At 33.2% G+C, this 25201-nt stretch overlaps 2 protein-coding genes across 4 annotated transcripts; both read left to right on the forward strand.

Annotated features, from left to right (window-relative positions):
- The first annotated feature begins 3561 nt into the window (after positions 1-3561).
- Positions 3562-5674, forward strand: ABCG23 (ABC-2 type transporter family protein). The gene has a single exon (XM_078322595.1). It carries the CDS (start codon positions 3595-3597, stop codon positions 5557-5559), a length of 1965 nt encoding a protein of 654 aa, XP_078178721.1. The 5' UTR covers positions 3562-3594; the 3' UTR covers positions 5560-5674.
- Positions 5675-10482: 4808 nt separating this feature from the next.
- LOC144573255 (uncharacterized) lies at positions 10483-12957 on the forward strand. 3 transcript variants are annotated; one of them, XM_078322993.1, is made up of 6 exons: positions 10483-10640; positions 10724-10878; positions 11381-11485; positions 11824-12218; positions 12424-12504; positions 12630-12957. In XM_078322993.1, the coding sequence occupies exons 1-6, from the start codon at positions 10617-10619 to the stop codon at positions 12758-12760; spliced, it is 891 nt and encodes a 296-aa protein (XP_078179119.1). In that variant the 5' UTR covers positions 10483-10616; the 3' UTR covers positions 12761-12957. The 3 variants fall into 3 exon arrangements, with proteins under 3 accessions (XP_078179119.1, XP_078179118.1, XP_078179120.1); XM_078322992.1 differs by having other exon boundaries at positions 10495-10640; positions 10718-10878; XM_078322994.1 differs by lacking the exon at positions 12424-12504 and having other exon boundaries at positions 10495-10640; positions 10718-10878.
- Positions 12958-25201: the final 12244 nt, after the last annotated feature.

The following is a 25201-nucleotide window of genomic DNA, read 5'->3' on the forward strand; positions in this document are numbered from 1 at the left end:
TAGTAAAAAAATTTCAAAAAATGTAAAATTTGGTCTCCAAACACATATTAATATGGAGAACAAGATGAACGGTTCGGATCGACCGTTAGGATTTGAAAACTCGAATATAGAGCCGTAGCACAGTGCCAAATCGTAATATGCATAGTACCATAGACTCACTCGGGAATTTATATATCAAGATCACTTTACAAATTGGTCTTCTTTTGATGTAGTTATTCAATTTGTCTTGTGTTTTTATAAAGAACATAGATATGGATTTCTGATTATGTTAAGGAAAGCGCTATTTTCAGAGCTTGTTTTAAAATTTTGAGGGCACAATTTAATTTTTTTTATCCTTATACCACTTTTGCCCCTAATTAATATTTTCCTGATTTTTTTTTGTTTTAAACATAATTAATAATTTCCAAAGATAACTATCTATTTAATAGGATAGCTGCCCACCGGTTTAGCCCCATTTTTATGGAAATAAATAAATTGTGTTGTTTTTTTTTTCCAAATTTTATTTTCTATGAAATTCATATGGTGTTAACTATATATAATCTATCATGAAATCTAATATAATAGCATCAAATAATTCAAGAACTTTTATAACAAACAAATCATCATGCACTTGCGTAGTATGAAATATTTTTGAAAAGTATATATATTTGATATTATGAAAAATATCAGACATTAGTCAAATTAGAAAACTAAATTTGTAAATGTATTTTTCATTTCTTAAATAACACATGTATCATATAAAAATCATTTTGAATGATGTTTACCACTCCATCTAACCATTTAAAATTTTTAATGGTGAATTTCAACGATTTTTGTGATAAACTACTAATTGAATTTCAAATTGATTCAAATATCAAAATGATTTTTTTTTTAATTTAAACATTTTCATTTTTCTAAAATATCAAATGAATGTATGCCATAATTACTCCAATATATTATAAAAATCAATTTTGTTGTACCATAACAATTTGGTTGCTATGGAGGATTATGATTTATTTGATAATGGTATATCAATATTATCTTTGCAAAAAAAAAAAAAAAACGAATAAAATTTTAGAAAAAAAATACTACTTTCAATACCAAGGATTTATTTTGATTAATTATGCCAAGTCGTGAATTGTTTTGACAAAAAAAAAAATGGATGCATGAGATCACAAATTGTTACATGTAAGTTTCTCATATTTTATTCTTTCTAATAAATGTAATTTTCATTATTCTTGATTTTAAATTATTTTTCATATATGTCTTTCGAGCAAGAAATAATTGAAAATTTATATGCACTTCTAACAATATATGTAATATTGTGTAATTTTTACTTTTATTATTTTTATTTGTTGTGTGTTCATCGTTATTTCTTTCTTAAAATTAGATGTACAATAGTTTTACTAGTAAGTATTTTATTATAATGTTGGAGTTTACTGGAAGAAAATAACCACAAATAAATTTGTATGTGTGGTGGTATAGTTGATCAATGTATTTACTGACAAAACTTTGCTGTAAAATCATAAGAAATAATAATGTGCACTCATCTCATGTGTGAATGTGTGATATAGATTTTTTTTTTATTGGTGCTTGTATTCATCTCTCTTTTTTCAGTCAGTTACAAGTTCCAATTTTATTCATTTTTTTGTTTTTGTTTTTTAGAGGATTTAGATTTAACTAATTTGTATGTCAGTTATGATTTACTTATTATGATTTATTAACAAGTGAACAAATTATTGCTGAATAAATAGACAAATAAAAAACTTGAGTTTAGGCACATAAAATCTATGCAAATAAATCACTTGTCAAATGTCGTAAAAGTTTCATTTAGAATGTGCAAAGAGATTTACTAAATCTGTTAACTTTGTCAATTTATAGCAAGGATTTAATTAGAGGTAAAAATAAGAAGGTATTTATTAAGTACAAAACCGACATTAAAAATAATAGCTCTCAATATTAGAAATAACAAGCTTAGAATAGCACCCGCCCTTATGTTAAGTGCTGTTTGTTGAACAATTTGAAGATGCCATATTAGACAACACATTGGAGATGTCCATTTTAGCACTCTACTGGAGAGCAAAGCTACACAAATAAACAAGAGGAGGCGCATCACAACTGTGATTTACCAGTGGCAGTAACTCAATTTGTCAGAACCAGAGTTGGAATTACAGCTGGGTAATCATGTATAACAAGAGGATAGTAGAAATAAATCAAATAATATTTTATCTTTGCATAAGCAGCTCATGTACAATGAAAAATTAATCAGTACGAAATACAATGAATAAATTCTAGAATTCAAATTTTATTCTTCTTTTATGGCAGTTGAAGGCTACTTAGTAGTAATATAATAATTTGGAGACATGCATAGTAGTTAGACAACCTATGAAGTTTTAAAGCTAGCTTTATTTTGGTTGTCAGAATGCTAGAGGTCCAGGTGGTTATTATCTTTGAGGGTACCCTTTTGTCTAATGGAGTATGGAGGGTCTTGTCTGTTAGTGGTGACTGGTGATTAAACCGAGTCTGTAACTTATCAGGTTTTATATTTCAAAAGGAATCTACATATATAGGAACAAAATCTGAAATAAGAAAATAAATACCAAACAACATAAGTGAATGTGAATGTGAATCTCTTATTTGCCAAAGGATTCTTTTGTTGCAACCTTTTTTTTACCTTCAGATGAAAAATATAATAAAAATAGTTCTGAAAAAACAGTCTAAGAGATTATTTGGGAGCTCACTTGATGGTGCTAGAAAAAGTAATATTTGAAAACTATATGACATAAGATCGGCAAGAAGAGTGTTGAAGAAAGTATTCTTTTTTCTTAAAGTTAAAAGTCCCTGAAAAAATTATAATTTTCTCTACTTCCATCTCCTATCTATACTCTCCTTGTTGGTACTCAAACCTTTCTGTAAAATAATGACAGAGCGTTGATGTACCACTCTTCCAAATAATAATTTGTATTCAACAAAAGCTAATTTTACATAATAGCACTGTTATTCAAATTAATACTAAAATAAAGAATTTTCAAACAATTTATACTTCAGATGCCTTCCTAGAAGTAAACGAGCAAGCAACAGATCAGTGCCTCCAAAAAAGAAAATAGGTTCCCTGTAGACGGGCTTCAAAATCCATCTAATTTTTTTCTGACCCAATTGCAAATAGCCATCTAATTCTAAGGTACAAACATAAACTTACTCGTGGGCTTTCTAGGCCCAATTAAGAAATCAGCATCAACCGAAATACTAATTAACTGGCTCTCTTAAAATCAACCCAACTCTTAATTTTTGTGTACTTTCAAAATCAACCCAATTAATTATTTGTAACATATCCAGTTCTTTTGGCAATCCTTACTTTTAAATTGTACTTCCCCATTACACTATATAGATCACCTAACTCAGCCAAACCCCAACGCAATCACAAAGTTATGATATTTTCTCACAATTTTATTTTTACACACTCCACGCACAGTGAAAGCGGTCAAAGTTAGGTCCAACCTCCATCAGAAACATTCATCAAACAGTTAACCCAAATCATCAACCATTTCAAATAACCTTTTCCCACACTTCAAACCAAACTCCTCTAACTCTTTATTTTCTTACAACTTCCCTCCAATGGCTGCTCATTGCATCCATTTCCCTCCTAATCCTCCAATGGAAGATACCTGTTTAGACCTAGATCATGTCTCTCTCTCTACCAACTCTAGCTCTCCACCACAATCCACCTCTCCATCTTCTTCCTTCTATCATCCATCGCCTCTACCGTGTATCGACTCCGTCATACCGGCATACAAGTTGGTTGTGACCGATCTTTCTTACACCATCCACCGTACAAAAAATGGACCAGTCTCTTGGTTGTGTGCTAACCGAATGCCCCGCTCAAACTCAATTCAACTCCTTAAATCAGTCTCCTTTACCGCTAAAAACTCAGAGATCCTTGCAATTGTCGGCCCGAGTGGGGCCGGTAAATCTACACTCCTCCGTATCATCTCCGGTCGGGTGAAAAATTCTGACTTTGATCCAAAAACCATCTCCTTCAACGAGCAACCCATGTTAAAATCGAGTCGCTTGAGAAAACTCTGTGGCTTCGTGACGCAAGAGGATAATCTTCTTCCCCTTCTCACTGTAAAAGAAACCCTGATGTTTAGTGCCCAGTTTAGGATAAAAGGTATGAACTTGAAGGAAAAGGAGGAAAGGGTTTTAGCTCTAATGCAAGAATTAGGTCTAGACCATATTGCTGATAGTTACATCGGGGATGACGAGGTGCGAGGGATATCGGGTGGTGAGAGAAAACGGGTTTCGATCGCAATTGATGTGATCCACGATCCACCGATACTACTGCTTGATGAACCGACATCGGGGCTCGATAGTACCTCAGCACTACAAGTACTTGAGCTTCTTGCCTCTATGGCTAAGGTAAGAAAGCAAATACTCATACTAACAATCCACCAACCGAGCTACCGAATGTTGAAATACATGTCATCATACCTCATCCTGTCTCATGGCACGGTTGCTCATCATGGCAGTTTAAAATCCCTTGAGGATGTCATATGTCAACTCGGGCTAAAGATTCCGGCCCGACTCAACCCGCTCGAGTTTGTCATGGAGATAACAGATCAAATAGTGGAGTACAAGACAATATGCGGAGAGTTCATAACCGATTGCAAAGAAATGCAAGATATTGAGGAATGTAGCGTTGATGAAGGGTTTATTGATCATGATCAGTATTGCTCCAGATTTGAGGAGATAATCTCGTTGAGTTCGAGATTTTGGAAGATGATGTACCGTACCAAGCAACTCTTCGCCGCAAGAACAATGCAAGCCATTGTAGGCGGTCTCGGTCTAGGTAGTGTATATTACCACGTAAGGGCAAATGAAGACGGTATAGCCGAGAGGCTTGGCCTATTTGCATTTACCCTAAGCTTTCTTCTGTCCTCAACTGTAGAAGCACTGCCTATATTCTTGCAAGAGAGACGTGTGCTCATGCGCGAGACGTCTCGCCGGATGTACCGGCTTTCTTCATACATGGTCGCTAATACAATCGTTTTCATCCCTTTCTTACTTGTTGTTGCTCTTCTTTTCGCAATACCGGTCTATTGGCTTGTCGGTCTCAACCCTTCCTTCAATGCATTCATGTTCTTTGTTTTGGTTGTTTGGATGATTGTGCTCATGGCAAGTTCACTTGTTCTCTTTCTGGGTGCAATCTCTCCAGACTTCATTCTTGGCAATTCACTCATATGCATATTTTTGGGGGTTTTCTTTCTCTTCTCTGGATATTTCATACCGAAAGATAGTATACCAAAGTATTGGTTGTTCATGTACTATGTATCTCCATACCGGTACCCTTTGGATGCACTACTTATAAATGAGTATGGGAGTTTGAGAGACAAATGCTTCTATTGGTTAAATGAAGGGGATGCATTGATATGTGCTAGAACGGGATCTGATGTGCTAATGGCTAGGCATCTGGATGAGAGCATGAGGTGGCAAAATATTGGAATCATGTGTGGGTTTTTCTTAATTTATAGGGTTCTCTGTTGGATTTTACTGGTGAAGAGGGCTTCTACCACTACCCTATAAATATTAATTTCTTGGGGATTACATATTTCTGATTTATTTGGAGTTATATATAATTGTTGTAATTTCTTTTGTTTCTTTATTTATTGAGACAGATATCTGTTTATTTTGTATACAATGCTTATTGACTCCTTCAATACTAATAGAAGTCTTATTTCTAGAAAAAAAAAATTAGAATGTTATATATTTTATTGAACCTCCTTGTGTGACCCTATGAAAAGCAAATTAACCATAGTTGTTAGGTACTATGGCAGAACCAACCTATCTATCCACAACAACAATTTAAACAAGTGGACACACACACACACCATGTTTTACTCTCTTTTTTTCTGCCTGCTTCAGATTAATTTTGCATCCTTATTTGAAAATAGAAATATTTGTGAAGACTATCTATAAGTACCTCAAAATAACAACTTAAAAAATGATACGAGTACTCCCTCAGCTCTTTTCATCTTTTAGACTAAATAACTTAAAGTTTTTGTTATTTTTTTAAAAATAGATACAACTTTTCATAAATTAAATGTCCTAGAAGGATCACAATATTTTCTAGATTACATAGAAGTGAATTTTGAACCGGGATCAATAACTCAGAATCTAAGCATTTTTATTTTTTTTCCAATAACACATAAAGAAATATATTAATTTTTTTTACAGCCGCGAAAAATCCAGCCTAAAAAATATTGATCCGGGTTATTTGTTACAGTCTTTCTAATAAATCAAATTATATTGTATTCCATCTATTTTCAAAGAAATATATCCAACATTTCTAATATTTCAATACAAAAAATAAAAACAAATTTCTGTTTTATAAAAAAAAAATTGGAATTAAAATTCCAACCCATGAAAAAATTTCAAGGGTGGGGTATTTTTAAAATTATTATTAAACTTTGGTTATTATTATTAAAATAATTTTTTAATGGGGTAAAAATAAAAATGTCGGCTAAAAGCAGTTGTATTTGGAGTCCGTATTCTTTGTGGTAATGTAAAATTTGAAAAAAAAAAAAAAAATGAAATTCGAACTAATTCAGTTCAGACTAATTGAAAAAATTGCGGAACTTATTTTAATATCTATACCAATTCAAAAGAGACGGTCCAAATTTGTTCTGTATCAACTCAAAATTCGAATTCAGACGATATATACGAATTTTGGATTTGGGCCTCAACAGACATAAAAAGTATTATTGTCCATTTGAAAAGGATCTTTTGTCATGGAAATTATTTTCTTTTGTAATGTAGCAAAAACAAAATTGAATATGATTAAACGAAATATCTTTTTGCTGAAAGGAAAATTTATGTGAATCGGAATGTTCGGTTTGATGAGAGTGTTTTTTCTTTTTGCTCACCAAAATTCAGCTATTGCACAACCTGTTTACTCTACTTGGTCTCTGCCTTCTCCTTTGGTGCAATCATTACCAACATTATCAAGTGAGCCTCTGCCAACCTCAACTTCTCAGCCCAGCACGCCTTCCCACTCACCATCTCCTGTGCAGCCGAATTCTACACATCCTGCCTCTATTCGGCCTTGCTTGCCCCCATCTACACAGCCCAGTTTACTTGGGCCGATCCCTTCCACTAATAACTCTTCTTCAAGGCCCAACTTGATTGAGTCTCCTTCTACCCAACCTTCAAGCCCAATTGCTGAAATTCCATCTAACAGGGCTGCTGCTACTACACCTTGCGCCTCTGCCTCAAATGATCCAGAACCGAACTCAGCAGCTCCTGTCTCGGTTTCTACTAATACACACCACATGCAGACCCGTTTAAAAACAAATTCAAACCGACCAAAAACTTTTCCTCATCATGTCACCTTTCTTACCACCAAACACCCTCTACCTCCTCCTTCTCATGTAGAACCGACTTGCTTTACCACGGCAAACAAACACCTTGAGTGGCACAAGGCAATGACCGATGAGCTTACCGCCTTAGCGCATAATCAAACTTGGGATCTCGTTCCTTTTCTGCCCGATCGTCATGTCATTGGGTATAAATGGATCTACAAGATTAAAAAGAAATCGGATGGATCGATTGATGATTCAACATATTACAATTGGCTGTTTATATAGGCTACAGCTCACAGGCTCTATTGTAATTACATTCATCTCATTGATCTAACTACTTATAGTTACGTGACCAAATCTAGTCTAACTAATCTAACTGCTCTAACTGCCTTCATGCCTCTATTAATATGCTTACGTGGAAGAGATGTGTGTGCACAAAGGAGAAGAAGAAATTGGAAAGGGTATGGGAGGCATTCCGTACCAAACAAATGGACTTTGTCAAGGAGAGAGCATGAAGATTCATCCACCTCGAGTACTTGTATCTTATTTATTATGCCTATTTTAAGTACTTGTATCTTATTTATTGTGCATGTTTATTTGTGTTGCATGAATTTGAAGTGCAAAGATTTTTTTTTGTTGTTGCAAAAATCTTATGTTTTTTGTTTGATTTTCAAAATTAGAACGCACTATATGGAGACGATTTTTTTTATTCTCTTAACTTTTTAACATTATTTTGAAATTCAATTAAATTAGTTATTTCTTCTTGTAGCTTCAACTTCAGATGTGAAATCGAAGTTGTTATTTGTCCAAGACGCACTGATGGGAATAAGCTTTTGGGCCGTTTCAAAAAATTGTCACAAATTTTATTCACCTTTCCTTAAAAAGCCTTTGAACCTGACGACCCAAAAGGAGCAAAACCATTGAATCCAGCCCGGCCCAACTTAAGTTCCTCGCAATATAAGATCTTCGTAAAAAAAAAAATTAACTTTTTGATCTAAATCGAAGTTATGTTTATTTGATAAAAAATTTAAGTAACGAAGATTTAAGTTAAATGAGATAAAAAAAAAATACTATATTGGTTCTTTAAGTGCGAGTGAAAAATCATGTAAATACATAATTTAATTTAATCTGATTTATATCATTTTATATCGATTTAATTATTTCATATTCGATGATCGAAATAAGAACTATTTTGTATTTAATCTTCAACTAAATATGAGCTTAAATCATTAAAAAAGAGAGGAAATGGTAGATGTCACATGAAATCTATTATTTAGTATTTACACACAGGCAGCTAGAAAATAGTCCTCACAACTGGTAAAACCATCTTTGCTCTTCAAAATTGTAAGCTTGTAAAACCATCTCGCGAGAAGATGGACCAAAATGAAGATTTCAAATTATGTATATCTATTTCCTGTGACAAGAGATCTCAACCACCCAATTTAGATATCTCAACCTCCCAGTCTGGTGGGACAATGAGAGGAGGCAATGAGAACGACTCAAATGCTGCATGTGCTCCAAACTTGGAAAACTTAATTTACGCCATGGTGTCTTGAAACTGTATGAATAATACACTTAATTGTGAATTTAATTAATTAATTAATTAATACATTACATTGTAAATTGCAGCCCATGGCCCATAATTTGATGGGTATTTTTGGGCCTCTTGGTCCGGATCATGTCGTCCTGTGCTCTCCATATAACATATAAGCGAAACTGGTAACAATGATAAAAGAAATTTATTACTACAAAATACACTGATAATGATACCAAAATTAATAAGAGAAGAAATAAATAGTGGAGATCCACAAAATGATATTCGCTTTCATCGAGAATTGGGATTTCCTATACTACTAGTGAATTGACAGTTTGACCAAAATTTTGTATCGGTTTGATTTTATTTCGGTACGTGTCAAAAGTGAACAAAATCAACGGATGATATCATCATATTTTCAAATCTTGACTATCAAACGACTACATTATATCATTTTATAATTTTATAGACATATATAATTATAATTAATAAAATAGACGCAACAATTTAAACTTTTTAACTAAATTGTAACATGGATCAGCAATTCAGTAGTGGATTATTTTTCTTAACTACCATTCGAAAGAATATTCTCAAATTATGTTAGCTAAATTGAACTACGGAACATGGAACATGGATGATGATAGCATGCAATCAGCACCGCGCCATTGCCAACCACTAGATTCTGACTTTCAGCTTCCACAATTTATTTTCTAGGCCCTTTGTCTGCGTCGGATCGGATCCCTTTCGGTTCAAACCCATTGGAGATCCGAATGTAACATGAACTAATTGGGTATGTATCCGGGTGTAGAATCCAAGGCTCCGAGTTAGCGTTATAGCCGTAGAGGTGATTGGCGATTGGATCTGAACCCGATATCGTGTAAAACGGCAAACGGGTGAGGTGATCCGAACCATTTACCAATTAACATGCGATATCTCTCTCTCTACTAGAAATAAAATTTCTAATCGGACAGGGATTCTTCATATTTTAGGTCGGAACCTCAAAAAGTATGATATTTACTCAAAAAGCCTCAGAGTTCGATTTAGTTAAAATCTTGCAATCTTTAGGGATTTGGATATGTTAAGATCATCCAAACAATATTTTTACTGTTCATAATAATTAGTTATTAGAATAGTTGTTATTCTTTATAAATATTAGAACTTCTATTCAATAGAGTGAAAAAAAATTAAAAAAATCTTCTCGTATTTTCGTAAACAATTTCAAAAGAACAAAGTTAACATCATTTCTGTTATTTTCATTTCGTGATAATTCATTTGAGACTTGACTTACCTATCTTTTTTTTAATTAGCACATTGTTAATATTATTATTTTTCAATTACAGCTATTCATTATTCAAAATATATAATCCAAACAACATATATATTAATCTAAATAGCACTATTTTTATAATAATCTGAAAATCACTATTTTACTTCTATTCTCATATACTAATTTCAAATTTCTCTCATTAAAACACACTATAAAACTTTTAAAAATAATTGACTGATTAATTTCCTAAGATAATCAAAAGAAATATTGTAAGTCGGTTTATGCCGCGTTTTCTCGACTAAAGTACCATTTTATAATGGAACTTTTAATAAAAGTCCTTATAAAATAGTTTAGGGTTGAAACCAAAATTATCACTTTTATTCGTCGAATAAACGATCGCATCTTCGCCTTTTTTCTAATCTTCTCTTTCTTCCACCGACCCGACCCAACGAACCCTAATCATTTCTTGCTAGCTATTTTCATGGCCACTGAAACCGTTGATCAGGTTCTCAACGAACTTCACCTTGTTTTCTTCGATTTTTCGATGGAATTTTCCAGATTTTCTGATTTGGTTTGCTGTAGGCGCAGCTGGATTGCCTTGCGACCGAGTCTGGCAGAGATCTGAAGGAAGTTGAGTGTGGCGGCGAGTCGGGATCGGCAGATTTTGGATTTTGTGCTATTTGCTTGGAGAAGATCGTGCTCCAGGAAACGGCGCTTGTAAAAGGTTGCGAGCATGCCTACTGGTTTGTCTTTCAAATCTTTTTCATTTCCCGTTTCTTGTTTTCAGTAGATCTGGGTTCCCTTTAGAGAAAAAAAAAACTACAGCTAGTGGATATTTTAATTCCTTGATATTATAGACGGGCTATCGATTTGAACCTCACCTAATTTAGAACCGTAAAAGAAAATTTTCTATCTCAATTTATTGACAAATTTGATCAATTGATTTGTGCAATGGTAAGAATTTGGTTTTACATTGGCTTGGTGTCAGTTCAAATGTTGCGAATTTATTTGAGGTGCTAAAAATTAGTTTTCTTGTTCAAGCTAATTATCTAATTTTGGCTATAAATTATTCTGAAGGCGAACTCTCCAGTAATTCATCACAATTTTTTATACTGCTTGCAAACAAAATATAAGTGTTCGCGGAGTAAAAGCAAGAAACACATAAAAGAGTGCATGACTCTTGATACATTTGTATTTACTTAAAGTACTTCTCACATTTGTCTTATTATTTTTTTATCTATGCAGTGTGACATGCATCCTTCGATGGGCTTCTTATAAAGACAATCCTCTATGCCCTCAGTGCAAGCACCCGTTCGAGTCTCTCAGTGTGCACCGTTCCCTTGATGGCTGGTTAGCATTATTTTTCATTCCATGCCTGTATGGTGCCTCATCTTTGTTGCAAGTTGGTTAGGTGACACTTGGTTATATCATACATCCGTACCATAGGCATTCACGTTTTAATTATGCTCAAGTATGTTTGATCAATTTTGCATGAAATTAAACATCTTGAGTTGAGTCTTTATACTCTTTATAGGCAAGTGAGGTTATTCTTAGTGTCTTTTAAACACTAATAGAAATGGATCTCTTATTTTTAGCAAGACCTGTCCCAACCTGGCCTAACTTATTGCTTTTATGATTTCACCTTGTAATGGCAACAAATTAGTGCTAACTTGTGTGTGTCACTACAGTATACATGATTACATGTTTGAGGAGAGCGTGTGTCTTCTCCTGAGGGCTGCCTGGTTTATTCCACTGACGATCGAGCCCCACGAGGAGGTACATGATGAGACTGACGATCTCTACCCGTACTACTACGCCGAGGAGTTAGAAGAAGATGAAGAAGACCTGGAGTCATATTACATGAGAGGGAATTCTTCGACTGTTCGCATAGGCAACCGACGATGGGGCGATAATGGGTATGTGAGGGCTGGTCGAAAGGAGGCCCGGCCCGTCAGACCAAACTTGTACATAGATGATGACAGTGACGTGAGCCTGCCCCGTCTGTGCAGTAGCAGTAGTAGCAGTAGGAAGAAGGATAAGGAGAAAATGGAGGGGGGCGGATCCTCGTCCAAAGATTTCACAGGTAGCGTTATACTTTCGAAATGCACTTTTTAGTTGTTACTGATAGGTCTTAAAAGTTTTTATTGATTGCACCCCCATGTTCTACTGCTGAAAAAAAATGTAAATGGTTTTTATTGCCTTGGTAATTACCCATAAAATGAGCTTTACGATTTTCGCATAGAATATTTACAACTTCAGTTCCTAAAAAATTGTTTTGTTTATTGCAGATAACACTAGTAGTAGTAGTTGTAGGAAGAAGAATAAGGAGAAAAAAGAGGGAGATGGATCAATGTCCAAGGATTTAATTGGTACTTTTCTTTTCTTGAATCTAACATTTTCAAGAATGGTAAAAAAATAAATGTCCAAAATTTCATGCTGGCAACATAAACACGCAATTCTACGACTTGGTCCATAAAATTTCTGCTTTTCTCAGGTAGGAGAGCCAAGAGGGCAATGAAAAGAGAAGCTGCTGATCGTTTGGCTGCGGCTAAGCACCAGCAGCGCTTGCAGAGGTTCGGCTTCCTTGATGCGATCAACGATCGTACGGCTGCGACACAGGAGTAAACTTTTCTGATCAGACTTGGTGTGTGGCATCTCTGTATAACAGGGGCCCGGCTTATGCAGAATATTTTAGCTCTGCTTCTATCTTAGTCCTTAGTTTCAGATTCAAAAAATGCCAGAATGTTGTATCATAATTTCTTTGTTTTTACTAACCAATCTCCAACAGCCATTGTGAAATAAAATTTCACCTTGTATATCCACTAGTGGCATTCATTGTCTGATAAAGACCATGTTGAGCAATTCATGCTTTAATGCCTTTTTTTTAATGTGAAATTTCCATGTTCATAGCATACAAGTATTGCTTTTTATTTTTGTACTATGTAAGATTTTTTTCAATTTTTCATTAGCTGGGTGATTTGTAAAGATCAAGAAGCTCGACCGAGTCATTTGAACATCAGAGAGCTCAGGAAAAAAAAAACACAAAAAATAAGAAATGGAAATCCATCTGGCTCTAAAGCTCAGTGCCTAATTAATTGGGTTGAATTCAGGTTATTTAAATAAGAGTATTTTTTGTAGAGTGATTGGATAAATGCAGCTAAAAAACGTGGCATTTAGGGCTGCTAACGAGCCGAGTTAGCTCGAGTTATGGACAACTCGAATTCAACTCGAAAGATAGTGAGTCGAGTTGACTCGAGTTGAGATTATTGAGCCGAGCTGGCTCGCTGACTCGAATTCAACTCGCGAGTAACTCGAGTTGGCTCGTGACTCGTGAGTCAACTCGTTTAAGGTGTTGAAATGTTGAACATTTGAACTTATGATTGTTGTTATGTAATAATATGAGAAGTAAATATTGAATTAACAAACAATTTACAACAAAATGATTAAATGAAATGAATTGGGTCAACTTGAGTCAGTCACATCTAGTTGGAAAAATAAAATAGGTCAAAAATTATGAAGAAAATCATCAATCAAACGAGTCACGAGTTGTAACGAGCGAGTTTAGTCCAACTCAAACTCAACTCGTTTAACTCACGAGTTACTCAACTCGAGTCAGAATAACTCGAATTTTAAACGAACGAGTTGTTAGCGAGTTCGTTACCGAGCTGAGTTTGAGTAACTCACGAGTCGCGAGCTTTTTATACAGCCCTAGTGGCATTAGTATCTTCCTTTCCTTTGTCTGACACGCTGCATATTCGAGTCTAACTTGGCGTCCAAGTAATTTGTGGTCAAAGAATTTGAACATCTAGGCACTTGAGAAATGCCGACTTTTGGATGCACTGTCGTGAACATTTTGAAGTATTTTAGCAAACATCATTTGTTTTGTAATCCATATATCTCTGAGGTAACATAATTTCTGTTTAGATCTGGACCGTCCAATCAAAATCCGAATCAGTCTGGCGGCTCTGGCCCGAGGTGGAATGCACAGGGTTCTTTAATAATTGTGCAGATTCTGATCGGACGGTCCGGACCTAAACAGGAATATTATATTACCTTAGGTGATAAATTTCCTTGTTTTGAGCATAAAAAACAACAGTAAAGCAAAATTTGGATAAAACTAATGAGATTTGATTTGCCAAGCCCAGTAAAGGTTGTTGGGGCTTTATGGAACCAAAGCTCTCTGTTCTCGGGCCTAATAAATTATTGAAGAAATATGAAAATGTCTTTCAAGCTTAATAGTCTTGGCCTCTTGGGTTTCAAGTTTGCAATGGGCCTATGTAGAGTATTTGAATTTTGAACAGCATGTGAACTTCTAGAAGGACCAAATGTGCAATCAAAACAATTGATGGGCTTGAAAGCTTATGTGACCCTCCTCTGTAAATCATTTATCTAATTTTCTAATCCAGTGAATCAGCTTCATAAAAATGTCTACTAGCGGCCCAATTATTTTTAAGATGTCTGTTAGATGAATTAAATAAGATGTTTTTTTTTTTTTTGAGATGAAATAATAAGATGTCTTTAAGCCTTGTATTTGTACCCGTCGTTTATTTTTGTCACATATAACTGTCGCTTCTGACATTTGAAAAGTGCAAAACATGACATAATTTTATTAATGTGTAATTTTTAATGTAACATCATAACGCGTTAAAAAAAATTAAAAGCGAGGGCATCTAGATCCCAAAAGCACTTTCTTTGTACATGCAAAACACCTTTTTTAAAAGCATGAAATTATAATAATTACAAAGGCCAATTTCGTACAGTATAGCCGCAAAGTTTGAATTGTGAAAAGCGACTAAATGAGGTATCTTAGCTTACACGGCTGGTAACCAATGAGCATTCGAGAAATTTACCAACTTGACCAATAAAAAATTTGGTTTATTCTCCCAAAGCGTTACATTGGTTTACAGCTCGCAAAGTATTTTGTCTTAGTAGATGAAAGAATATTAACATTTAACAGGAACATTTCCCAACAGTAAAACCAAGACAAAATAAGAGGTTTCGGATCATGTGCTCTTAGGTGGGTTCGACCGAGAATAAGCGGGTTTGTGCGTTTTATTCGTACAAAAAACCAGCAAAAAAGAGAGGTTGTGCTGTAAATTTCTGGAGTTGGGACCTCTCCAGTCTGTCCAAATGGAAATGCATGGATACCATTTGGCGATTACTATTTTAAAAAATAAAATAACATAGACACGCGGGTGATTTATAAGCATGTTCAACAGATGGTGCATCGACAATTTGGACCATCAACAAATTTATTATAGTGTAATCACCAAACAAGCAAACAAAAAAAGATGGCACATCAACAATTTGGACCATCGACAAGTTTATTATAGTGTAATCACCAAAAAAATAAAAATAAAAAGGTGGTGCATCAACCATAGAAAATTATTATAGATATTTCAAAGATGACATTCAAATTTTGAAATTAATTTTTTTGTGTATATTAGATAGTTGAATAGTTTGAAACTTTTTTCGAGGAAAAAATATATTTGATGTTGTATAGCTCGTTATTGTCACCTTGGATTTGATAGTAATAATTGCTTTATTTTGAAACTAATTAAGTTAACAAAATGTTTTTGTTAAGTCACTTATCGATGTGAGTTTTGAGTACAATTATATGACTAGAGGTAGAGACAAACTTTCGAGTTTTAGGAATCAAACACACATTGAGAGCCCATTATATAAAATTTTTAATGCTGAGTGTGAAGAATAATTTTATAATACCTATAATATTTTATTCTAACTATATAGTAAATTCATGTCTAAGTACTATATTTTACAAATTAATGAAAACTCTGTAGATCTGTCCCAATTTACAGTGATTACGAGATTAGACAACTGACAGTCATAAGTCATAACTCATAAGTTTGACCTCTGAACAAGTTAGGAAATAGAGCAGTTTGTATATGGTGTAGTTTTGTTGTTTTTTTATTTGGTTGGTGTTGTTGTGGATTGCTTTTGTTATCTATGATGTAGATGTATATATTGTTTTGTCATGTGCTTTGAAGATGAATTTCTAGTTGTAAATTTTTCTACTGACAGTGAAGTGTGATATGTACTTCTAGTTTCAGTGAAACTGATAGATATTTATTATTTTAAAAATGAATGTAACGAATGGCTGCTGATTTCTCCGCAAATCACTTTTTTGAAAAATAATCAAATTAAAGTTTGTGATTATTGACTTTAAATATTAACATTTACTAATCAAATTGGATGAATCGAGAAAATGGCTCTAAATAAGAAGTTGTGCATTTTCTTAATGATAAAAATGAATAAAATGCACAGTCATTTGGCAGTGACACGAATTCAATAATTGTGCCTTTAATTTTGCATCAACAAAACAAAAACGAGAATTTGTTCAAAAGATGAAGGAAACACTAGAAAATAGTTTTCATCTGTTTATGGAGCTTTGGTGGGCAAATAGATAACTTTTTTGCAACAGATATAAATTACACATTGAAAATCGCTTTAAATTATAGATTGTTCGACTATATAGATTGGACTGGAGAGTTGAAACATAAAATGGAAAAAAACTTTAGTGCGCGGAAGTGAATTTTGAACGAAGTCTTAGGATTATCGGCACACATTTGATATTTCGTAAATAAATTTAAATTATATAAAAACTTTAAAAAAGTTCAATAAATTTTTGATGTATAGAATTTAAAATTTAAAATAATAGAAGCGAATCAACATTCCTATGTTGTTGCATTAAGATTCGCTCATTGGTAGTACTCGTAATTTCTGCTTTCTTTGAACAGCTATCACATTGATATAACAATTTAGCACACTTCTCCTTTGACTTTATTTTCCTTTAATTTTGTGGTCTGAAGTCCGAACGTATTTAATCATAAAAGCCAAAAAAATCGTAAATCAACCTCACTTGTGCATTTTTGGATGGAAGGTTTACCGGGGGATCGAATCTCCTGCTCCCCTGGAGGCAGGAATTTCCTGCCCCCAAAGTCACTGTTAGTGGACCCCCTAAACTCTAAACCCTAAATCCGGCCCCACCCATCCTAAACCCAACCCCACTCCACAGTGACTGAGGGGGCAGGCAAATCCTGCACCCCGGGGGGCAGGTGATCTGCTCCCGGTTTACCGGTGCTTTCCAAGTTACATAATAATAGAAATTATAAACTCATAAAAGTTGAATGGGGTGTTACTGTTCATTCTACAGTGACACTCCAACAGATGGATGTATCAGATTATTTTGTGCTCACATCACCTTGCAGCACCAGTCAAAATTTCTCTTCGGCTCTCAACGATTTAGCCATTTGCTACAAAAAAGAATTATACCAATCAAAGTTAGAAGTTACCTATCCCTTTTAACCAGACTTAAACTACTTGTGAATCTTACTTTATGAGTTATGACAGCCTAAGACACAAAAAGACAAAATTACCTCACTGGAGAAAACAAAATGGAGAGGATCAAGTCACAATGCTTCTTGGCTAAAACTTCAACGCTCTGAAGGAGAATACGATGATGATGATAAATTTTGTTTCATTAATTATATAAACAGTAGAAATAAATAAAAGATGAGAAATAAAATAATTTGGGATGCCTTTGGTCTCACTTTTCTCTGCCATTGAGGGGCTCGAGGTCTGAATCTTTCCACCAAATAATGACCTTTCTTTCCACCTCAATTCTCTCTCCTCTCTCTCTCTCTCTCTGATTTATTATTATATCATTCCATGTAGTTACCTTGTCTTGTGGATTTCACATGGAGGAAGCGGCACCTACAAAAGAAAAAAAAATATTATTTTTTGTTCTTGTTTTTTTCTGAGCGCCGACTGGCTTCGGTTCAGAATTGGTTCGGCGATAAAATAATTCGGGTATAATTCGGAAATAATTCGGAATTATTCAGATTAAAGATCTTAGTTTTGCAAAAGAGAACAAAAAAAAATATATATATTATGGAAAAAATTCGGACAAAGTTCGTAAAATTTGTGAATTATTCGGGTTTATTTTGATCAAAGTTCGATCAACCGAATAATTCGACGTTCGGTTCGGCATCACCAAAAAAACAAATTATTCGGATATAATACACGAATCTTGTCACCATGGTTCAGACTTCATACTACATTACACATCTAAAATGTATGCGTTCACATCCGCTGAAATCCATACCCCTATTTCAGGGCCCTGAAATGCCTCCTCTCTCTTCTTTCTCTCTCGTCAAAATTTGAGGAGAGAGAAAGACGAAAGAGAAGAGAGATAGGGAGAGGAGGTATTTCAGGACCCTGAAATCGGGTAATGGGATTTCAGCTGATCCCAATTCAAAATGTATAAGATTTTATTTAGCTTTTTAACCTCTGACTAATATTACATTATAACAAAAAAATTATCATGGTATGAATTATAGATCATTGTTCTATATTTTAATAATAAATGGTCGGTCACTAAAATCAGGAATCAAGATAATTACTTTTAATATTAATTTAATGTGTACGATGGAAAGAAAAACAAAGTGCATTTTAAAAAAAATATATACATGGTTTGAATTGACTGAACCGCAAAAATAATTTGAGAGATGTAATTTTAGTATTTTATAATATTACCAATAAAAGAAAACCAAAACAAAATTATATAAGATATATATAATCACAATTTTTATTCAAGTGTCTTAATATCTATCATATATATCTACCGAAGTTACGTAATGATAGTATTTTAATTGAAAAATAATGTTGTTGCTTTTATTTGAATATAATTTAAACTTAGTTCTCTTGTTTGGGAACACCCGTACTTTATCACTATTTAACTAATTTGGTATTTTTGTCAAATTTATAAGTTAGTACTCTTTAAATTTAAACTGTATATTGCAATTGGCAGCCTCAGCCATTTTTTTATAAAAAAATTGTACAATTCAAACAACATTTGTATTAATTTAAATAATGTAAATTAATATTTTTCTTGCACTGTTCTAGCTTATTCATATTATTATTATTATTGTATACTATTCTTTACACAATACAAGCACATCTTAAATGTATATATATTTTGAATATATAGGATTGCGTAGCTTTATTGCATTAAACTAACATTAATTCTTGTACTATTTTCACGCGCTAATTTAAATTGTATTGTTCTTGTATAATGTTTTTCACAATCCACATCCAAATAGTCAAGTCCGTTTTCTATAAATTTTTACTTGTTCTTCTGACTTATAAAACAAATTAATTTACTTGATTTACTGATTGAATTAAATTGGCCATTAAAAAAAGGAACCAACTAATTGTCTCTTTTGCAATTTATTATGCATCTGTCTAGCTTTAAATAAATCTCCAGATAACTTCATGTGATAAAATACAAAGAACTGTAAAATTTAATAATTCACATCCCCTCAGGTTACCTGAGTACAATTAAATCGGACGGCCCAAGATTGGCACTTTTAACTTGGCACGAATCTCAAAGCACAGATAATATTGCCCCTCCATCATCCTGAACAGGCACCGGCTGATATTAAATCTGGACCGTTCGTTTCAATTTTTTTTGAGTGAGGTATCTGGGAGGATACTGACTCTAAATTTAATGTAGTCTAGAATCTACTGTCGATTTAAATTAAATCTCTGTTATTCTGTTCTTCTGGCAATACCAGCAATAGTACCATTATTGCGTTTTAATTGTTTGATTTGGTTCTCTTCTGTGGCGACAATTGATCATGAATTTGCAGTACAACTGTGCAATGAATCAATTTGTTAACCAGAGATAATGATCAGTAAAGTCAATGGTAAACTAATTTTAAAAAAAATAAATATTAAAACAACACTTGTTAAATGTTACCTAATTAAGCTATCTAATAATGCACTGCGTTTTACAAGTCAAATATAAGAAATGGTAGAAATCTCTAACAGTAAACGACACTGATAGCTACAGGAGGCTATCATTCATGCCAGTATAGAATAGTACTTGGCATCTCTTATAAAATTCAATACCAGTCCAAGAAAAGAAAAGAAATTTTCATTATATATTATACATGAAGAGACAACAAAGAAATAATTAAATTTATTTCAAACACTACAATCTGTTCCTCTGTGACTATATCATCCCAGCAAACAGTTCCTTGTGCAAGTACAGTGTGCAATTTCATATGTCATTCCTGAATAGACCGGTTGAAAAGAGAATAGAAAATAAAATACCAATTTTTTTTTTCAAAATCATACTGCTCTGGAGTCTGGACTACTATTATACATGTGTCATTCAAATCTCACACACTTCAGACACACTGTTACGAAGTATGAACTATTAGTCTATTTTACTCTTTTTTTCATTCCAATTAGAACTGCACCTTTGATAAAACTTCGCATAAAAGAAAACAGACAGATTCTTCCCTCAGTTCTTCATTTATAGGTGTCCTGAGGGGGTCAAGGAAATTAAAATAATCATTTGGTGTTATTTATTTCATTCATTATAGAGCGAAAATAATTATTTTTATATGAAATTAGCTTTCAAAAGTTTACTAATAATACATTATGGTTTTTTATTTTTGCGAAAATAAGATATTTATTCAAAAAATATGTTGAAAAATAAAATTTGTAAATGTAATGTGGAAGACATACCATCTTGTTCTAAAAATGTATATTCTATCCAAGAGTAAATGTAAGATTTTGCAAATTATTTTGTGCATTCTTTTATTGAGTGAGGCTATGGTACTATGCATAGTATGGATTGGTCAATATTTGAAATCAATATCTTCTTTTTTTAAGTACGGATAGTCGATATGAATTTAACATGATCTTCATATAAAAATGCATCTATTAATCAAAATTTACACTTTTCACATCCCATAGATAGGTGAAAAATCACTTGATCAAAACATTCTAAATCATTCAATAATTGTGATCTTCTACCTATCTTTAATAGTATAATAATACCAGCAAACACCTTGAAAATATCAAGAAGGCCACCTAAATTATATTAAACAAAAAGAAAGAAAAAATGGCGGGGGAGGAGGGGGCTCTCTTTTATGTTGTGCCCTATTTTGCTGTCCATTCTGAGGTTGTCAGATGGCCTGGAACTGGAAGGCTGGAAAGGAAGGTTTACAGAAGGACATAAAATTTACAGACATAATATTATAATATCTGGCAAAAGAGAAAAACTAAGGTGCAATAAGAAAAAAGTAAAACCAATACAGTGTGCTTGTGAACCGGGATGAAAGAAAAATATAATCAGTGTGCAGTAGAATATGAGAAAACATCTTGACAGAACCTTTCATTTCATGTTTGGTTTTTTACAGAGGTTCAGGCGCCAAAATGTAATAATTGTAGTTGGCATGTAACTGTCATCCTCTAACAAAAGTGTAGCTCAATAAGATTCATGTGGGTCCCACGTGATAAAACTTGTCAAATCATGCACGGCACATTTCCGGATTTCAGGGGAATCTTTTTTTGGAAATTTTATAAATTTTGTTAAAAAAAACTTAGTAATCAACTAATCATAGTTACGGGTGAAATTGTATAATTAAATGAAAATAAATTATTACTGCAATATATGTTCTACATTTCTTTAAGTGCATTCTAAAAGTACTTATAATTAATTTAATATAAACATTGTTTATATCTAAAATTCAAAGTGTTTGTACTTAGTATATAATACATTTTTTTTTTATTCTAAATTAATAGGAAGCTTAAGTTAACGAATTAATTGAATGAATAAATATATAGTTTTTAAATTTTCATTTTTTGTAACAGAAGGTATTAACACTTTGAATAAAAATTCAAAATTTGAAAATGGGGATGTCTCTGATTTAGACAATTGCTAAAACCCGAACGGGTATGACCCGTTTTACCCGACCCGTACCCGTTACCCGAGGTACCCGTACCCGTGCCCGGGTATAGGCGGGTAAACGGGTATGAGACGGACCGGACTCAGGGATTCGGAAAAAAAACCCGCCCAACCCGTACCCGTCTTACCGGTACCCGAAACCCGCCTACCCGCACCCGTTTTACCTGTACCCGCACCCGTTTACCCGACCAACTTTACCTGTTTTTTTTAAATTCAAAATTATTTTGCCGCCAAAAAAAATAGTATTAAAAACAGAAAAAAAAACTAAAAAACAGAAAAAACAATATTAAAAAACCAAAAAAACCAAAAAATAAAATAAAATACCCATACCCTACCCGCCCTACCCGACTACCCGTTACCCGAAACGGGCACGGGTTTGAAACGGGTAGGGTACACTCTTTTAAAAACCTAGCCGACCTAGCCGTACCCGTCTATCCGACTACCCGTCCTACCCGTACCCGCCCTATCCGACTACCCGACCCGGATATACCCGAGGTACCCGTACCCTACCCGTTAGCAAACCACAATGATTGACTAGGAGTTCAGTACCGAACAAAATAATACACAATTATTTAATGTTCTATTTAATATAAGTAGAGTTCAGTTGAATAATTTAAATGTTTAGTCTTTACCAATTCAATTTATGATAATATTGACAGCAGCGACGGTGACATGACAGGAACATTTTCCTTTTCATCAGAAATGTTTGATATATATATATAGATGGGCTACGTTACATTGCAATGTATAGCCTTCTTTGTACATTGCAGCATAAATCACGTGATTCAAAGTCCAGATACATATTAATATGGAGAACAAGATGTAAAATTCTGCACCATTCAGATATTTGATTTTCTACCTATCTAAGAAAATAGTAAATTTTTTTCAAAAAATGTAAAATTTGATCTCCAAACACATATTAATATAGAGAACAAGATGAATGGTTCGGATCTACCGTTTTGATTTTGAAAACTCTAATATTGAGCCGTAGCACCGTAGGTCTCTATGCAACCCATAGCACCTTAGCCTTACCCTATATATATATATATATATATATATATATAGTCCGATTAATGTTATAACGTTATAATATCAGCCTGAGTTATAACGAGTCAGATTTTGAGATTTTAAAGTCCGAATAGCCGATCCGAACCGCTCAACACAATCTCCATATTAATAATGTGCTTGGAGACCAAATTTTACATTTTTTGAGATTTTTTTACTATTTATTAAGCCACTTTGAAAATCGCTGATCCAACGGCAATAGTAAAACCAAAAGGCACCGTTGGATCAGCGATTTTCAAAGTGGCTTAATAAATAGTAAAAAAATCTCAAAAAATGTAAAATTTGGTCTCCAAGCACATTATTAATATGGAGATTGTGTTGAGCTGTTCGGATCGGCTATTCGGATTTTGAAATCTCAAAAACTGACTCGTTATAACTCAAGCTGAAATTATAACGTTGTGACATTGGCCGGACTCTATATATATATATATGAATATGCTAGCATGCTATGCATAGCATAGAGCCCCTCCGTGCAACGGCTCGGATTTTGAGTTTTCAAAATCTTAACGGTCGATCCGAACCGTTCATCTTGTTCTCCATATTAATATGTGTTTGGAGACCAAATTTTACATTTTTTGGAATTTTTTTACTATTTCTTTAGATTTATTGAAAATCCCTATTTTCAGCTGGACCATAAAAAAACAGCGATTTTCAATAAAACTAAAGAAATAGTAAACAAATTCCAAAAAATATAAAATTTGGTGTCCAAACACATATTAATATGGAGAACAATATGAACGGTTCGGATCGACCGTTAAGATTTTGAAAACTCAAAATCCGAGCCGTTGCACGGAGGGGCTCTATGCTATGCATAGCATGCTAGCATATTCCTATATATATATATATATTGTAGCGATGATTGAACGCGCAACCTCATGAATTATTATGTTTTTAACACGCATGCAACAGTGCTAAAGTACTGTGAACCATTGACTTAATGGACATTATTTTAATATTCTGTGGAAGGTAGCTCTAAAACAGGACCCTTTCTTTTGCATCCACAGTACCTCATTTTTGAAAATAAAAAATTATTTTTTAGAGTAAAGTCAGTTGATATAATCTTTTGCCATTTTGTTAATGGCTAAATAAAAATTTATGATAGATGGACACCATAAAAATATAAATTAGAATGACTCAAGTATGGTTATACTTTCTTTTTAAGATAACTAAAATAAAATGAGAAGAATTTTATATCTTAAAATTAGAAGGAAAAATTATCTGTACCAAGTTTAGATTTAGAAAAAAATTTCTTCTGCTCTTTAAAGTATAAGAGTGTTAAGAATAGTAAAAAAAATTTAAGGGTTTCACAGTTATAAAATGTATTTGTACCTAAAAACTATTTAATTAAAAATTAAATAGTGTTGATAAGTATATATTTTATGAGGAGGGTTCAAATGCCCCCATTTTTTGTGCCTCCATCATGTCTTAATTTTTAAAAATTTTAATAACTCAAAATTTAAATCTTAAAATTCAAAATAAAACCGTTAGATGTGAACTATATCATTTTATCTATGCACATGTAAAAAATTATGGCATTTCAACTTTGTTTTGATTGTCATCCTGAGCTTGTAAAAATGTATACAAATGTGGATAATTTCTAGACGTTGATTTTTCAACTTATTAATTCATATAAAAGCAAAATCAAAATGTGATAATTTTTTATGGGCACATAGAGAAAATAACATAGATTACATCTAACGGTTTTATTTTAACGTTAAGTTTTAAACTTTAAGTTATTTAAATTTTTAAAAATAAAGGCATGAATGCACAAAAAATGGAGGCATTTGAACCCTCCTCATATTTTATTGATGCACACAACACAGGCAATCCACTACTCAACAGCTTGATCTCAAGGTTATAGACAGGTGGCAATGGAAATATTATTCAAACTATCTTTGCTCTTTTCTATCGCACTTTTTGCTTGGATTCCAGAAAAGTTAGATCTAGCTTAAAAAAAAGGTAGATCATGATTGATGGATCAGTAATTTGAAAGGACAAGTTTAATTAGTCAGTTAAGTTTGAGTTGATTTTGATTTGCAAGCTCAAATGAATATTTTCTAACTATCTTTTTGGGAGATCTAACTTGCATGAGAACGGGCTTGTTCGGCAACACGTGAAATAGTAAAAAAAATAAGAGAAAAAAAAAATGAAATTTGGAATATGTTCTATTTTATATTATTTCAGTCGTGTTTAGTTGACAGTGAAAAAGTGAAAGTTTA

Source organism: Carex rostrata, chromosome 21 (assembly GCF_964058835.1).
Source record: "Carex rostrata chromosome 21, lpCarRost1.2, whole genome shotgun sequence".
NCBI classification, from domain to species: domain Eukaryota; kingdom Viridiplantae; phylum Streptophyta; class Magnoliopsida; order Poales; family Cyperaceae; genus Carex; species Carex rostrata.

Excerpts from the sequence above, each read along its gene's own strand:
- LOC144573255 (XM_078322992.1), top strand. The coding sequence starts at position 10,617 with ATGGCCACTGAAACCGTTGATCAG. Across the intron at positions 11,486-11,823 it reads CACCGTTCCCTTGATGGCTG|TATACATGATTACATGTTTG; the intron begins GTTAGCATTATT and ends GTGTCACTACAG. Across the intron at positions 12,505-12,629 it reads AATGTCCAAGGATTTAATTG|GTAGGAGAGCCAAGAGGGCA; the intron begins GTACTTTTCTTT and ends TGCTTTTCTCAG.
- ABCG23 (XM_078322595.1), top strand. The coding sequence starts at position 3,595 with ATGGCTGCTCATTGCATCCATTTCCCTCCTAATCCTCCAATGGAAGAT.